The 16,031-nt window shown below is 38.5% G+C and overlaps 1 protein-coding gene and 1 long non-coding RNA gene across 2 annotated transcripts; one reads left to right on the forward strand and one right to left on the reverse strand.

Annotated features, from left to right (window-relative positions):
• Positions 1-3,989: 3,989 nt before the first annotated feature.
• LOC117425241 (cation-dependent mannose-6-phosphate receptor-like) lies at positions 3,990-10,654 on the forward strand. The gene is made up of 7 exons (XM_034042054.3): positions 3,990-4,422; positions 5,207-5,385; positions 6,457-6,617; positions 7,299-7,408; positions 8,837-8,967; positions 9,838-9,964; positions 10,427-10,654. Exons 2-7 carry the CDS (start codon positions 5,219-5,221, stop codon positions 10,550-10,552), a joined length of 822 nt encoding a protein of 273 aa, XP_033897945.1. The 5' UTR covers positions 3,990-4,422; positions 5,207-5,218; the 3' UTR covers positions 10,553-10,654.
• A 1,306-nt stretch (positions 10,655-11,960) lies between these two features.
• Positions 11,961-12,434, reverse strand: LOC117425294 (uncharacterized). Its single transcript, XR_004547987.3, has 2 exons — positions 12,300-12,434; positions 11,961-12,201 (listed from the first exon to the last, which is right to left on the reverse strand). It is a non-coding gene; the product is annotated as an uncharacterized LOC117425294 (long non-coding RNA).
• Positions 12,435-16,031: the final 3,597 nt, after the last annotated feature.

A 16,031-nucleotide genomic window follows, 5' to 3' on the forward strand; every position in this document is an offset into this window, starting at 1 on the left:
ACTTGAGCAGACACACCCACGTCTGAAATTATCAGAAAGAAAGAGAAAGAGAGGGAGAGGTAGACAGTGTTTCAAAAATAAAACATCGCTGTCTCCTGTCTTTATACCTTGCTTGGAATAATCCATATCCCCGAGACAGGCATATATTGGAGTTTGCCCTTATAAAAGTTTACTGCAAAACAAAAGTGTTCCCATGCTTTTCCCATAAATATAAATCAACTCTCAAGACCCACTTGTTCTCTCTTGCCCTCCATGCCCTTTAAGCCTGATATGTGCTATTAGCTGCTGTGTTACTCCTACTATTTCATGTATTATGCTACTATCATGTATACAGTGGAAAGTGCACTTTCCACTGTATTTAAAGTAATATGGATTTTCTTGTTGTTACTGCATCTTGTAAGGTGCTTTGTGATGATGGTCTACTATGAAAGGTGCTATATAAAATAAACATTGATTGACTGATGACCAGCAACAGGCATCAGTAATCTCACATCATTAAAAACAACACCCCTCTAAAAGACACTAACATACATTCCATCTGGGATCAGACACATTCTACTTGGGATATGTCTTGCTCATTCAAATATTAGCATATGTTTAAAGAGGAGATGATTATCTATTCAGAGATACCAAGGTATGTAGTAAGTAAAGGGTCTGAATGAGGAAAAATTAGCAATACAATCCCCACTCCTAGTCTTGCTGTAAATCATTTGTTGTTGCCAGACTTTGAACACTACTGCATATGTAAACACAATAAATTAGGATACCTAGCATACAGGAACAGGAATAGAACAACCTGTAGATGACATCTATATGATCTCGTGTGCCTTTATGGAATGTGAACCAACAGGGGTGTCAACAACAACACAGAGGGTTAAACGATGGGGGTCTATCGCAGCGTACCAGTGACATAATCACCATCAAGTGCACTAAAAAGCGGTCTAGCAAATCCTGCAGATCTGTACTAAATTAGTCCTGATTGCAGCGTACCAAACAGCGGTTGTGGTTTAGCTAGTCTGAACAAGTGGAACAAGTTAGCCAGACAATGAGGAGTAACCCATATACGCCTCTAATATGAGGCTACATTAAGCGTAATTCGGTCAAATACATTTCAAATACATATTCACAATCTATAGACAGGCCTAATTGTACATGTATTTTTGTGCACATTCCGCACACGGATCATACTTGCATTTTAACTCAACCCTATTAACTTAACCCTATTGCTGCATTGGCACTGAACGTTAAGCTCTAAATGTGCTGTTTATATAATACTGTAGCGTTTTCGCGCAGTGCGCAGGATAGACAAACACAACACGCCGTTTTCAAGTTCAATGCTTTATTTATGAACTTCTTTAAGAGCCCACTGCTCCAGCCACTTGCTCAGCACCGACCCCAATGAGCGTGCAACGACCCGTTTTATAGCCAAGCCCCGCCCCTTTATGTTAATCGGGTGCCAGAGCGAACAGCTATCCCATTGGTCCCCAGCCGCACACCAGGACCAATGGGCACACACAGCAAACAGCCTATGACAGGGGCAGCTCGCACAGCCAGACAGAGCGAACCCGCAGCTACAGGTAATACAGACGGGGGGGGAGAGGAACACAATACAGCGGCAATAACAGACAATAGAAACAAGAGGGAATACAGTACACAAACACAATACACTACTTAGACACATCAAGTTGACTAACTTTGGTGCAATCGACCCTGGGAGAATAATCAAACAAACACGTCATAGAGAAGGAATACTATTGAAATGTCAAACTGACGTTTGGCCTACTTGATAGTTTGCCAAGAAAAAAAAGTGAATAATGTGCATCAGGCAAATAATGAAATACCCCTATTTTGATCACTTAACAATAATTTTTTTCTTTTCTGCTGGGCAGACACATGGCAAATGAAATTTAATAGAGAAAAGTGTAAAGTATTGCATGCAGGCAATAAAAATGTACATTATAAATATCATATGGGAGATACTGAAATTGAAGAAAGGAACTATGAAAAAGACCTAGGAGTTTATGTTGACTCAGAAATGTCTTCCTCTAGACAATGTGGGGAAGCTATAAAAAAGGCCAACAAGATGCTCGGATATATTGTGAGGAGTGTTGAATTTAAATCAAGGGAAGTAATGTTAAAACTTTACAATGCATTAGTAAGACCTCACCTAGAATATTGTGTTCAGTTCTGGTCACCTCGTTACAAAAAGGATATTGCTGCTCTAGAAAGAGTGCAAAGAAGAGCAACCAGAATTATCCCGGGTTTAAAAGGCATGTCATATGCAGACAGGCTAAAAGAATTGAATCTATTCAGTCTTGAACAAAGAAGACTATGCGGCGATCTGATTCAAACATTCAAAATCCTGAAAGGTATAGATAATGTCGAGCCAGGGGACTTCTTTGATCTGAAAAAAGAAACAAGGACCAGGGGTCACAAATGGAGATTAGATAAAGGGGCATTCAGAACAGAAAATAGGAGGCACTTTTTTACACAGAGAATTGTGAGGGCCTGGAACCAACTCCCCAGTAATGTTGTTGAAGCTGACACCCTGGGATCCTTCAAGAAGCTGCTTGATGAGATTCTGGGATCAATAAGCTACTAACAACCAAACAAGCAAGATGGGCTGAATGGCCTCCTGTCGTTTGTAAACTTTCTTATGTTCTTATGTTCTTATGTTCTTATGCTGTTTTTGAGTAAACAAACTACATTTCCCAGAAGCAACTCTTGGCTCAAGGTTTCAGGTGGGCGTAAAGTTAATAATTGATACGAACCTAGGACTTTATAAAGGATAGGACACTTAATCCGGGCAGCAGTGTGGAGTTGTGGTTAGGGCTCTGGACTCTTGACCGGAGGGTTCAATCCCAGGTGGGGGGCACTGCTGCTGTACCCTTGAGCAAGGTACTTTACCTAGATTGCTCCAGTAAAAACACAACTGTATAAATGGGTAATTGTATGTAAAAAATAATGTAATTGTATGTAAAAATAATGTGATATCTTGTAACAATTGTAAGTCGCCCTGGATACGGGCGTCTGCTAAGAAATAAATAAATAAATAAATAAATAAATAAATAACACATCCCGTGATGCAGTTCGAAACTCAATTACAGGCGCTGTTGTTGGAGCCCACTCAGTACTGAATACACTGCGGGAATGCTGTTTTGCAGGGCCAGGATATACCGGTACTTGTTTTAATAACAATAAAAAATCTTGTTAATGTAAAATGACTGACTGTTATTTATGCGAATTAATGTTTAATTATGTCAAGAAACATTTTTCCAGGGCAAGCGCGAATACATTAAAAGCATTGCGAGTGCACTGCCAAGTGCTCTCCGGGATCCAGAAATGACTCCACTGTTTACTAACTCCGCCCACTTGTGACATCTTTGTCCTATCCTTCTTTATATAGTCCTAGATATGAACCAGAATAACCTACTTTGAATTAAGGAGAATAAATCAGCTTTGATAACAGGTAGTTGAAGTGAGATATGTGACCATATGTGCAAGTATTTGAACTATTTTTGTCCCAGATCAAAATACAGTACTGCCTAACAACCCCTTTGTGAGGGGGGGGGGGGGGGAATCCTGCCCGTTATAATACTCATTAATTTGTCTCACATCACAAAACATACGTTTATATTATCTCTTTATAGCAGGAACTGTTTCTACTATACTTTTTCTGATCATGCTGTAAATTATGCTGGTGGAGCACAAAAGGAACTTCGATTGCATCCACTCCTGCAATTAGAATTTCTCTCAACACCACCTCCATTTTGGTTCTGCTCAGAACTGTTGTTCATCTACCAAAGCTGTCCACGCTCCGTCTGCACAGACCGTGACGTTACGCGCAGACACCCGTCTGCAATCTAGCCGGCAAAAAAGTGTCGTGAACGCACCCTCTGTTTTTTAACATCCCTGTCACATGACCGGGGTACTGCTATGGTTGCTTTAGTCACATGGCATGTTTCAGTCATGAACTTATGATAAATCACGTGGTCGGAATATGTTTCGCTTCCTGCTTCCTCTTTGCAACCGATATTTAGGATCTTTCAAATTATAGTACAGCACTTATATAGTGTATATATTGAATAATCTCTGTTTAATATCGTATATATTTATATGCAAAAGTATAATTTGCACGCATCTTCCAAACGCACAAGTATTACTACGGTACTAACTTGTATTGCAATATCTAGCTATATGGTTTGGAATCGATCAACGTGTTAATCGGAAGTAATTTTGCATATGAAGCATAACGTGACACATTTTTAATGCGATCTTCTTACAGTTAAACAATTAATTTAATTGGAAAAAATACTATTCGTCGTTAATTGCAGTGATAGTTAAATATAACAACATATTTACGATCAAGGTTACTTAATATTATTTTTTATTTAGTTCATAAACTCGAACTGTGGGGTGCTGGTAAGTATTTATCTATAGCTATCTATCTAGCTGTCTGACTAGTGCATCTGTCTGTCTGTCTGTCTGTCTGTCAACAGTGTGTGGCCAAGCGTTTTGCACACAAATGTTGCATCATAAAGTCAAATGAAACCTGCTGAATAATATACCGTTAACATATTGAATTACATGTCGCTTTGTAGTTCTCCATATACTTAACAAAAAACTGACACAAATTGAAACATGACATTTCAATGTCTAACACGAAGTACTACACTACTATTACAGCTTCTGGTAGACTTGTGTGATATAATTGTGTAGTTTCTTTGATTACATGATGTTAAATAAAATATCTATTATTATTATTATTATTATTATTATTATTATTATTATTATTATTATTATTATTATTATTTAATTTTATTATTATGTCTCAATCCTAAAGTTCTAGGTGATGCAATTTTTTTTGGCTATAGCTGTGCTATAAATGACGGAGGCTGCAGTGTTTCCCAAAGCCCGTTTTGCATATGTTAAGAAGTTCCAAGAAAGGGGGAGGGGGGCGACAGAGAACGCTAAACTCTGGAAGAGCATATTAAACCAAGAAGGAATCGTATTGCAGTGTCAACCAGAACACGATTATTGTGCGGTACTGTCTGTCTGTATTTTTAATGCAACTGAACAATGGAAGTATACAGCAGACTAACAGACCCCAATAAATAATTGTATTTATTGTAGTTTAAAACTCAACACAAACTAAAATTAGGCAAATGACTGAATGCTTTTTTGTTTGTTTGTTTTTGATTTTCAGATACTAAGAAGGATGTCTGTGATTGGACGACTGACCTGGTCTGCTCTAGTCTTCCTATTCGTTGCTGAGTGGGGGCGATGCCAAGGGCAGACCAGAAACTGTAAGACCAACAACCAGGGGAATGAATCTGAGAGCGAGAGAAAACTGCTGAGCAAACTGGAACCCCTGGCTTCTCTGAGGTGAATACACCCCTCGCCACGGCTGGAAATATCACAGCAGAAATACGAGGATCATGCTTGTTTTCTGTATAAAGACGGAATGTTTTAGGTTAGTTTCACAGACCCTGATTAGCACTAATCTTGGTCACAGGGTTGGGGTCAATTCCTGATTTTTCAATTCCAATTCCATTTCCAACTCCTTTTTAAAATCAATTCCCAATTGCAATTTCTTCGAAGGAATTGGAATTGATATTTTAGAGACATTAATAATTGTTGTGTTTGTTCAACTGCTTTCATGTGATGCCAATTTAATTGACTAACAGTGACTTCAGTCTAAGTAAGCTGAGAACTGCGAGAAGCTAATTTTAACAGAATGCTGCTAATTGCATTTTTTTTTGATCAATGATGTGTTGGAATTAATTCAAAGGGAATGGGAATTGGAAATTGATTTAAAAAAATAATTGGAAATGGATTTGACCCAACTCTGATCTTGGACTACCTTTCCTAACTCAGGTATGGAAATTAGACTCTATTCCTAATTCCTGAGCTTGTTATCTATACACAGTGGCTAATCAAGCCTGTAGTAAAACTAATCGGGTCTGTGAAACCAGCAGTTTGAGTTACGCTCCTTTTATTTGGTACACAGCTGTATTCTATGACTCTCCCAGTCAAGTTCCATTGCAGTCGTTGTCTGGTAAAAATCCATCCTTTCACTGCCACATTGTTTTCTCTATCTCTGCCTCTCACCCTCTCCCACTTCCCCTTTCTTTCCCTCCTCTCATTTCCCCCTCCCTCTTTCCTTCTACCTCTCTCTCTGCCTCCCTCCCACATGCTAGCGTATATCAGGGTTGGGCTCAGTTCCTGTTTTTTAATTTTAAAATCAGCTCCCATTCCCTTTTAAACAGTTTCTGCAATTTTCAAAATTGCAATTAGCAATATGTTAAAATGAGCTCCTAACACTGGTGTAGATAAAATGTTCCACTGACTAATTCTCTCTGTCTCTCCTACATCTCTGTCTCTCCTACATACACACACTTACAGTGTATATAAAGTGCTCTGAATCCTGACTCAGTCTCTCTCCCATCTCTTCAGTTTCTCCGCTGTCATTCAGGATAAAGACAATAGCTACACGTATTATTTCTCAGTGTGTGGGAATGTGGCCAATATCAGCAACGCAGGGCTTGTGCAAATCGACAAGACTGGCACTAAAACTGTCATCGGACAATACACAGATACCCAGATCTTTGGAGGAAGTGAGTGAGCATTTGATTATTATTAAAACAACCAGTACTACTGCCAGATGGATTAGATAATCTAGCCATTGTTGCTTTAACAAGGATTGGAATAACACCCTTATTGCATAGCAGTTTCACCCATTCCAGGTTTTAATACAGAGTTGATTAGCCCCAGTGTATAGGTAACAAGCTCAGGCGTGTCTTATAAAACTCCTAGTAAAACCAGGAATGGATCAAACTGCTATGTAATGGGAGTCTTATTTCCATCCCTTTTTAATGAATCTAGCATCTGGGTGATTAACAGATTCAATCGCTCTGTCAGGATATTAGGTAGCTGGATATATAATATATAATAGTTATTTCATTTCCTATTTTGTGTGTAACATTTTTTATTGCTGCAGAAATATTTTTTCAACCAGGTTTACTAACTAATATGCTTTTTTCAACCTTGTGAAATGACTCCATAAAGCTGAATTCATTTCTGTAGTTTGGAATAGGACCACTAGGGGGCGTGCAGCTGTAACGTCTGTCCCCTCCATTTTTAATGGTTGATTTCTTGTGCCTGTGCTGATGCCCGTCCTTGTAGCTATTTTGAAATCAACACAGTAATGAATGGATGTATTTAATACCTACTTCTTGAAGGCAGTTATGAGTATCAGCACATACTAGTTGATTTCTTACATGTGATTTCTAACACAGGTGACTGGGTGATGTTGGTTTATAAAAACGGTTCCAAATATGACAACCATTGCAACCATGAAAACAGGAAGTCAATGGTGATGATATCCTGCAACAGAAACACTATTGGGGTGAGTCTCTTATGTGTGTGTGTGTCAGATAACCAAATTCCAAAAAGATTGTGAGAGGTGTAGTTTCAGCAGCTTGTCTCTGTGGCTTTGGCTAAAAAGGGTGCGTTGTTTTATTCACCGTTTGCTCACCCGGTGACACTCTGTGGTCACAGAACTGTTGTTAAAGTCAACACGTGACACTCCGAACTGTTGCTGAATTCCCCGATGAGCCACCAGACTCACTGGACAAGAACGCTGGTGAGATTCACCAAAACAACATGGACACCGCCATGGACACTGTCAATGTGGAGTGCGGGGAGACCAAATTAAACATTTTAGTCGACTGACGGCAAATCGTTTAGGAAATGGTAAATAATAGAAGTCCTACCGAATCCCATTCATTTATTAACTCTTCCCTTCTATGTAAGTAGTCAAATCCAAGTCAAAATGTTTGTATGAATTTACTATTACATTTAATAGCATGTTACTATCTGGATAAAATAACTGTTCAGTAGTTTTTTTTTTTTTGTGTTTTTTTTATAGAAGTTTTTTTATAGAACATCCACTTTTATATAACCCCTCACTTAGTTAAAGAATAGAGAGATGGCCAAATAATAGAAACAGCGTTGGTGTGTATTAGTCAGAAACAAGTAGAAAAGGACTGGAGAGAATGTAAAGTCGGATGGAGAAAACTGCGTGATAGATTTGTGAAGAGCAACACCCTGAAGTAAAGAGTGGAGTCGGAAGCTCGTGGCCTCACTTTGCTTTGAATTGCCAGTTGCTCTGTGCAGTGCGACTGCAAGTCTTTCTGCAGGTTACTCTGTTGGCATCGCTGTGTGTTTTTGCATTGAAGCAGTGATCCCAAACTGTTTAACAGATCGTCATTCTAAAAATGTCTTTCTTTCCGATAACAACGAGTCTGTTACAGCCTTGCCTGCCGTCACAGCGCAACATTTTCTCCTACTAGTACTAGTCGCCATATAGGAGGCTGTGTGGTCCAGTGGTTAAAGAAAAAGAGCTTGTAACCAGGAGGTCCCCAGTTCAAATCCCACCTCAGCTACTGACTCATTGTGTGACCCTGAGCAAGTCACTTAACCTCCTTGTGCTCCATCTTTCAGATGAGATGTATTTGTAACTGACTCTGCAGCTGATGCATAGTTTACACACCTTAGTCACTGTAAGTCGCCTTGGATAAAGGCGTCTGCTAAATAAACAAATACTAATAATAATATTGATGTCTGTCACTGGTGCATGTATTTCTGCCTCCCCAGTTTCTTTGCAGAGTTGAATAAAACAACACACCCATCATTAAAAAAAAAAATAAATAAATAAAAAAAAGCCACACCTCCCATGATGCATTACAGCATACGATGGCATCGGCCGTACCTAATTGTCTACCCCCAGAGGATTGTGAGGGATGTAGTTTTTAATCCTCTCTCTGTGTCTCAGGGTGGTTTTACTGTGGTAGATGAGGAGCGCACCAAGCCCACAGACTGCTTCTACCTGTTTGAGTTGGACTCCAGCACTGTCTGCCCCGTGATCACCAGCAAGCTGAGTGCTGGCTCCATCCTGCTCATTGTGTGAGTATCACTGCCACATTGCTGGGGCTAGATCTGGGGTAGTATTGGAGAAGGGGCAGTTATTGCATTAGTATTATTGGGGTTGGTAGTAGTGTTATTTGTAAGTTTAGTGTTAATGGACAGTAGTCCCTCGCTAATACAGTTATGCTGTATATTCGGATATGCCAGACACAACGTATGTCCCCCAATAATAACCAGTTAAGTGTGACGCTCAATCACGGAGTTGCGTGATCCAAATACACAGAAAAAAAACTGCTGTTATACTGACACCAAAGACAGGATGAAAATAAACTGCAGAACAGATACAAGTAGCTACTAAATCCCTAAAATTAAGAACATTATTACAAGAGGGCATATAAACTCTACACGGTTTTAAACAAACTGAAATCGATCGGTTGGAAAAAGGCGAGAAGCTTTCAGAAATCCTGCTGGGCTCCAGGGGTTCGAAACGCAAGCTGTGCACTAGAATAATTACAATTCTGAATTTGAAGTCTTTAATTGCTTTTTGCAAAGAAAAGAGTCTGACTCATGCCAACAGAGTAACAAACTGGTAGGCTATGTCTTTTACTTGCAGCCACACGTGCACTGTAAAATGTTCTATGTAAATTTAAAAACGATTTATTTCTGTGAAGTGTGTGTAGTATATGTAAGGGACTGTATAGTGTCATAATGTGGCACCATGATCTATTTTGTGTTAATTGTGTAGTAAACTGGACACCTTGCTATTTTGGACAACGTGGATGTACTGCATTTAAGCTTTCTTACTGTCCCTTTGATTTGAGCTGTGATCAGGAGCTGCTTCTCTGTTCTAGTTGCCTGTCCTGTGTAACCCAGGCTCTTTGTGTGACGTGTGTGTTTTTGTGTTTGCAGGTTTTTCTCATGTCTGACTCTGTACATTGTGGGCGGGTTCCTTTATCAGCGATTGGTCGTAGGAGCGAAGGGGATGGAGCAATTCCCCAACTATTCCTTCTGGCAAGACCTGGGAAACCTGACAGCTGTGAGTCTGTATCTGTGTGTGTGTGTGTGTCTGTGAGAGGGTCTGTGTTTGTGTGAGTCTTTGTGTGTGTGTGAGTCTGTGTGTGAGTCTATTTGAGTCTGTAATACAAAAAAACGTTACTAATAATAATAATAATAATAATAATAATAATAATAATAATAATAATAAGCAGTAGTTTTCATTAGGTAGCTGTTCATAATAAGGCTGTATTTTATCAAGGGGTGTTGGAAATGGAATATATCAGACCAGAAAAGTTTATTTTAAATTTTGTTTTTAGAAAGTTAATGCTGCAGTTTAAAATGGGTGTCAGAACTTGAAATGATTAACCATATAAGATAACAAGACTGTGAGCTCCTGCAGTTTATATACATGTAGACGTCTGCTGTTGCTGTTTCTGTTTATACTGTATGTGCTATAATGACTGAGACTGTGCTGCATCACAATGGCTGTTCTCTATGGCAGGATGGCTGTGACTTTGTCTGTCGATCAAGAGCACGCAATGCCCCTCCCACTTACAGGGGAGTGGCTTCGGAACCCCTGGGAGGGGAGGAGACTGAAGAGAGAGATGACCACCTGCTACCCATGTGATCTGTGACATCACAACTCCCGAGCTCTGTCTGTCTGTCTGTCTGTCTGTCTGTCTGTAACTAGAGTAAAGACCAGAATAAAAAGTGGGGTTTTAAAATCTAATTTCTTACCTCCTATTAGTATCACTAGCAACATTATCACTGGATCCTATTGTCGTTAATCTGTTGGAAATACTTATGCAAATAATTCAAATACTACTGATAAACTCCTGCATCCTGGCTGCTGTAGGTCACACGGTCTGATTGCTGCTAAACGGTTGGCGTGAGTTTGACCTACAGCACATCCGGAAGTGTTTATCATCTATAGCATTGTCACGTAGATCTCTGTATATTCCAAAAGTATAAAGTACAAAATCAAGTGATCGTCAACAGAAAGGAGGACCTGTTCTGTTATTGCTAGTGCTAAGAAGAGGAAAGCGAACAGATTTGTAACCCTTGGTTGGCGCCCCAGTGGCTCTGTCAGCACACTAGGATGAACAGTTAAATAGTGAAGGGTGTACAGCCACAGATTGGTATGTTAGATTAGTTTACTTTACTCGTAGTGAAAAATCTCCATGTAAGTTGGGGCTGTTTGGAGATGCGTGTGGTAGAAAACTGTTAGTCTGATTATGATGAAACCTGCTAAGAACCTTCGTTAGCACAAGTTATTGAAACCTTTGTTTCAATATCTGGGGGTGTATGGCGTCTGTCTGTCCCACTTACATTTTGACATGTATCTAGACAACGGCTTACCCACTTGTGATTGGTCTTGCACAAGTTGATATTGTCAGAATGTGGGGGGAAGTAGTCTGTCTGCATGTCGCACTTAGATTTTGATGTAGATCTAGAAGCCGCTTATCCTGTTGTGATGAAACTTGGCGAGGACATTCTTTAGCACTAGCTTTGAGGTTATCAGAATGGCGGGGTGTTTGGGGGCTGTCTATATCTGTCTGTCTGTGTAGCAGACTTACATTTTGAAGTATATCCAGATAGGCACTGAATCATTTGGGATGAAACCTGGTATGGACATTCTTTAGCACCAGTTATTGAGTGTATCTTACTATTGGGGTGCATGAAGGCTGTCTGTCTGTATACCAGACTTTGCCCCCATGTTCATACAGTGGATGTAGGTTGTGATCTTTTTCATGATTCTGATACAGCAGCTCTGACTTTGTCCTTCTCCAGGACTTTGTATCAGAATCACTATTCTGCATTGCTCCTTCTAAGTCTGATTCTGATTCTGGGTTCTGCAACCTTTTTTTGTTTCGTCTCAGCCCAGTGCTTTGATCCTGTAAACCCACACAGCTGCACACAGTGTTGAACCTGTCTTGACAGCCAGTCAGTCACCATTGCAGAAACATCATTTTTAGGGTAAAATGAAGATCAAATGTCCCACCCACCCAGTCAGTCATTGTGAATTCATGTATATGTGCCACAAATCAGCATGGATAGTTGAATCCTTTTTTGAGTTGTGATACAATTAAAGTAAATGATTATACTTGCTTTTCACATCCTTTTTTTTTTTTTTAGGCTGTCAGCAGTTTTCCCCTTTAAAACTTTTCTTTTCTCCTTAAAGGGATATCACCTACATTTTCCAGATATTTCATTCTTGCCTGTTGAGTGTCATATAATGTGTGTTCTCTGTCATTACTGTATGTGGCTTAATAATAACTTGCTTTTGAAAAGCTGAAGTGAGGTGGGGATGAATATTAGTGTTGCACTTTCCTGTGGGTTTCAGTGCAGCGTGCAACGGTGTTTTGCTTCCCCACCTCACTTCAGCCTTGGCATGCCTTTTCAAAAGCAAGTTATTACGCTAGATAATGGAGCTGAAACAACATTACAGAATGACATTGAACAAAGAACAGGATATTAGAAAGGGAAATCTACCCTTTAAACTACTGTTTAGTCCGTCGTACTGCAAGATATATATTTTTTTCTGATTTTTGCTGTTACACAGAAAATGCTTTAAATGCAAACCTTGCTTCAGTTACTGTATGTTTTTGGTTGTAATACTTTATTTGTATTAATATTATGAAACACTGAACCTACTTGATTGGGGCTGGTTGTAGGAAGGGTTTGATTTGCTAGTGCTTGCTTTTAATTATTTATTTCGTTTTGCGTGACATTTATGATTGATTTTTAGTTTTATTTTTTCTTGTGATTTTGATTTGCAGTCACAGTCAATCAATTAAAATGTGACCATTGATAGCATTTGTGAAACCTTTGCTTTAAGTACAAAACTTGCGATGCTGTTTTTTTATGTAAAAAAAAAAAAAAAAAAAAAGTATATTTAAAAAATGCTTTCCATGCTTTTAATATGATTTATTACCACAAAATGGAGTTCTAGTTTAGCTGTCGACAGCATTTTGATTTCCAGATTTCCTTGTTTTTCAATTTGAGTGAAGACAATTTAACCCTTTCAGTCTTTAATTATTTTTGTCAAGCTGAAAAAGGAAGTGAACATGAGAACAGGACCAAAAAATATGTTTTACTGCTACGTATACCTCAGACTGGGACCTAGGAGTCCCGTGAGGTTCCAACACGAGTCCTGCCAGGACTGAAAGGGTTAAGCCATATCTCTCTGAACACATGAAGGAAGTGAGGTCACAGTGTGTCGACTGCAAGATTAAAGGGTTTCGTCACTTGAGTCAAACAAGTGAAAATAAAGAAGTCTGGAAACTGCTGATGGGAGGGAGAAATTGATTTTAAAGACGGCTTGGTTAGGCCTTCTTTGAAGGGGGTGCCAGTGATAATGTTGCTTATTTGAATGAAAGGCTGGGAATGCTTCTCAGATTGGCTTGATGATAATATCACGGGAACGGAGATTGCCTCTCTGTCAGTAAGTGAATTGCAGCGGTGAGGTGATGTGTGAATTGGGTGGGAAAATGGGGGTAAAATACAGCATTTAGAATGTATAAATATTAGAAAATGTAACCAAGTAGAATATTTTTGAGCACTGTTGTATTATGTTAAACAAAAATAATATTAAACATTTAACATGAAACTACTTGGTAGAAAAAAAAAAATGTTCATCTGCTGTTAAACTATTTTGTACCAAAAAACAAGTGGGGGGGGGGGGAGAATAAAAATATACAGTGCATTTGAGAAGTGTGTGTGTTCATGTGTGCCTTGTGTTGAGTTAACCCCTTAAGATGCACAAGGAATTGAGCTGTTGTTCAAACAGCTTCTTTCTTAAAATATATTTAAGAGTGACTCGGGAGGAAACTGACACTTTGGACGACCAGATCCAACCTGCCAGTAAATTTTAAACCGTGTTTCGTGCATCTCGTTGCAAAAATAAATGTTAGCATCATTGTCCCTTGTACCTTAAAGAGTTAATGAAAGGGAATTCATTATTCATTGCACTATTTGTGGGTCTCCTGGTTTACGCCAAAACTCATCTGCTCATACAGAACACAGCTGCTGGGGTTCTCCGCACAACTAAAACAAGAGACCATAGAACTCCTGTGCTGGCCTTGCGGCACTGGTGCCCAGTGGAGTTTAGAGTGGAGTTTAAAATTCTACTTTTGACTTGTGGTACTTAATGGTATGGCACCAGATTATACAAAGGAGCTTTTATTCATATATATACCTCCATGTGATTTAAGATAAAGTATACACGAAAAGGAAGGGAGAGAGAGAGCTTTTAGTTACTATGCTCCCAGATTGTGGAATGCATTGCCACCTCATAGCAAAAGAGCTACATCAGTTAATGGTTTTAAATCCAAATTAAAATTATCGTTTAGCTTTTTTACAATGAACTTTTTAACTGGGATTTAAAATTTCACATGAACTGATCTTGCTTTCTTTTTACTCTATTTCTATATACAGATGCATTTGGTTTTCACTTTTGTTTTGTCTTGTACAGTGCCCCAATTTTGTATGAAAGGCGCTATATAAATAAAATGGTCCATTTTCAAACACGTGTTTGAAAATGAAGTTTGTAAACCAGGTAAAAAATGACCTGAACAGAAACAGCAACAGAGAAAGAGGACACATGATTAAACACACACACACACACACACATACCTATATATCTATATATATATATATATATATATATATATATATATATATATATATATATATATAATCTTTGATGCAGCTGTTGTCTTTTTCGTTGAAGACATTTTAAAGAAATCGTGTAGCTCTATACAGTGTGTGTTCAGTCATTTACCGGAAGCAAACTAAACCGGCTGCCAGGTTCCTAAATGCAGTGTGGCAGGTAGTGCATCAATAAGGCCAATGTTTGCTGTATTTATTGTTAATTGATAAAAAGATATATTTACACTATTCTAACAAATTTGAATTTTTGCAGGGAACTACATATTAGAGGGCAATGGTACATTTAATGGAAAGCACGAAATCTGTGATAAGCGTTTCCCATAATAGGATACTAGACAGGTAAGAAATTGAATTTTAAGGATATGTTGATGGTACAAATTAGCCTTCAATTGGACGGATGGAAAATGGGCCCCCAGTGTGTTGAACAGTCAGTTTCAATGCAGTCATTTAATATTTGCAAAACATACATTTATTGCTCTTTGGTATTTATATACTCCATTCCTTTTGACCAACATTTTGTAAAAAGATTAGGTTTTTTTTTGCTGCCATATCCTGTTGTTTCTAAGCATATCACTTCTATTGAAAGATTTATTAAATTGTATGGCAATATAAGAAAATAAAACAGAACCTAACTCCATTTTGGAGCACTTACTAAACACTTTTCTTTGATTCCCTTACTAACCACTGGACGGCTAAGCCATTTACCAGTCAAAACAACACTTTAACACAGTTTTCCAAACTACACACACAACAAAAAGGTCCTCACTCTACCTTTTTCACACAGGTTTCTTCTTTGTGACAGCCCTGAACAAACATTTCTCCTGGGATAATTATTACTGATTGGAGCCAAATGACTCTCACCCTGGCTCCCTGTGGCATTCTGGGGGATGTAGTCTTTTGTAACCTCCTCCTGGACTACTTTTTTTTTCTTCGTCAGTTATAAAAATGGCTGTGTTACAAAACACAATAGGGACTAACCTTAAAAGCTAGCTTGGCTGGTGGCACGTAAGATACAATTAAAATAAAGAAATGGATAGCCATAGTCCAGAAAGTTAAACAGAATATGAACTGTCAGACACATAATCAGAATTATTAAACAAATAATCCATACAGTTCTGTATTGTATTTTTTAACATAAATGACTGTGCTGTCAACGTGCTGAACACACTGCTATAGTTTTGTACTATAAAAAAATGTGAATACAAAATAGTAAAGCCGGGATAATTGAACAATGTAACTGTTTCCGACCGTAACAAACCCCAATTATATCACAATGGACATAGGAATAGTAATTTGATTGCAGGTACGTCTCATTATGATCAAGTTATTATCTCTGACAATATTTTGGTTCTTTTAATGCGTTATAATAAAGTATTTTTTTTATCTAAAATATAAACTACAAAATATAGTTTATGAGAGACATGAACTAGTCTTAT

Source organism: Acipenser ruthenus, chromosome 20, assembly GCF_902713425.1.
Source record: "Acipenser ruthenus chromosome 20, fAciRut3.2 maternal haplotype, whole genome shotgun sequence".
NCBI lineage: Eukaryota > Metazoa > Chordata > Actinopteri > Acipenseriformes > Acipenseridae > Acipenser > Acipenser ruthenus.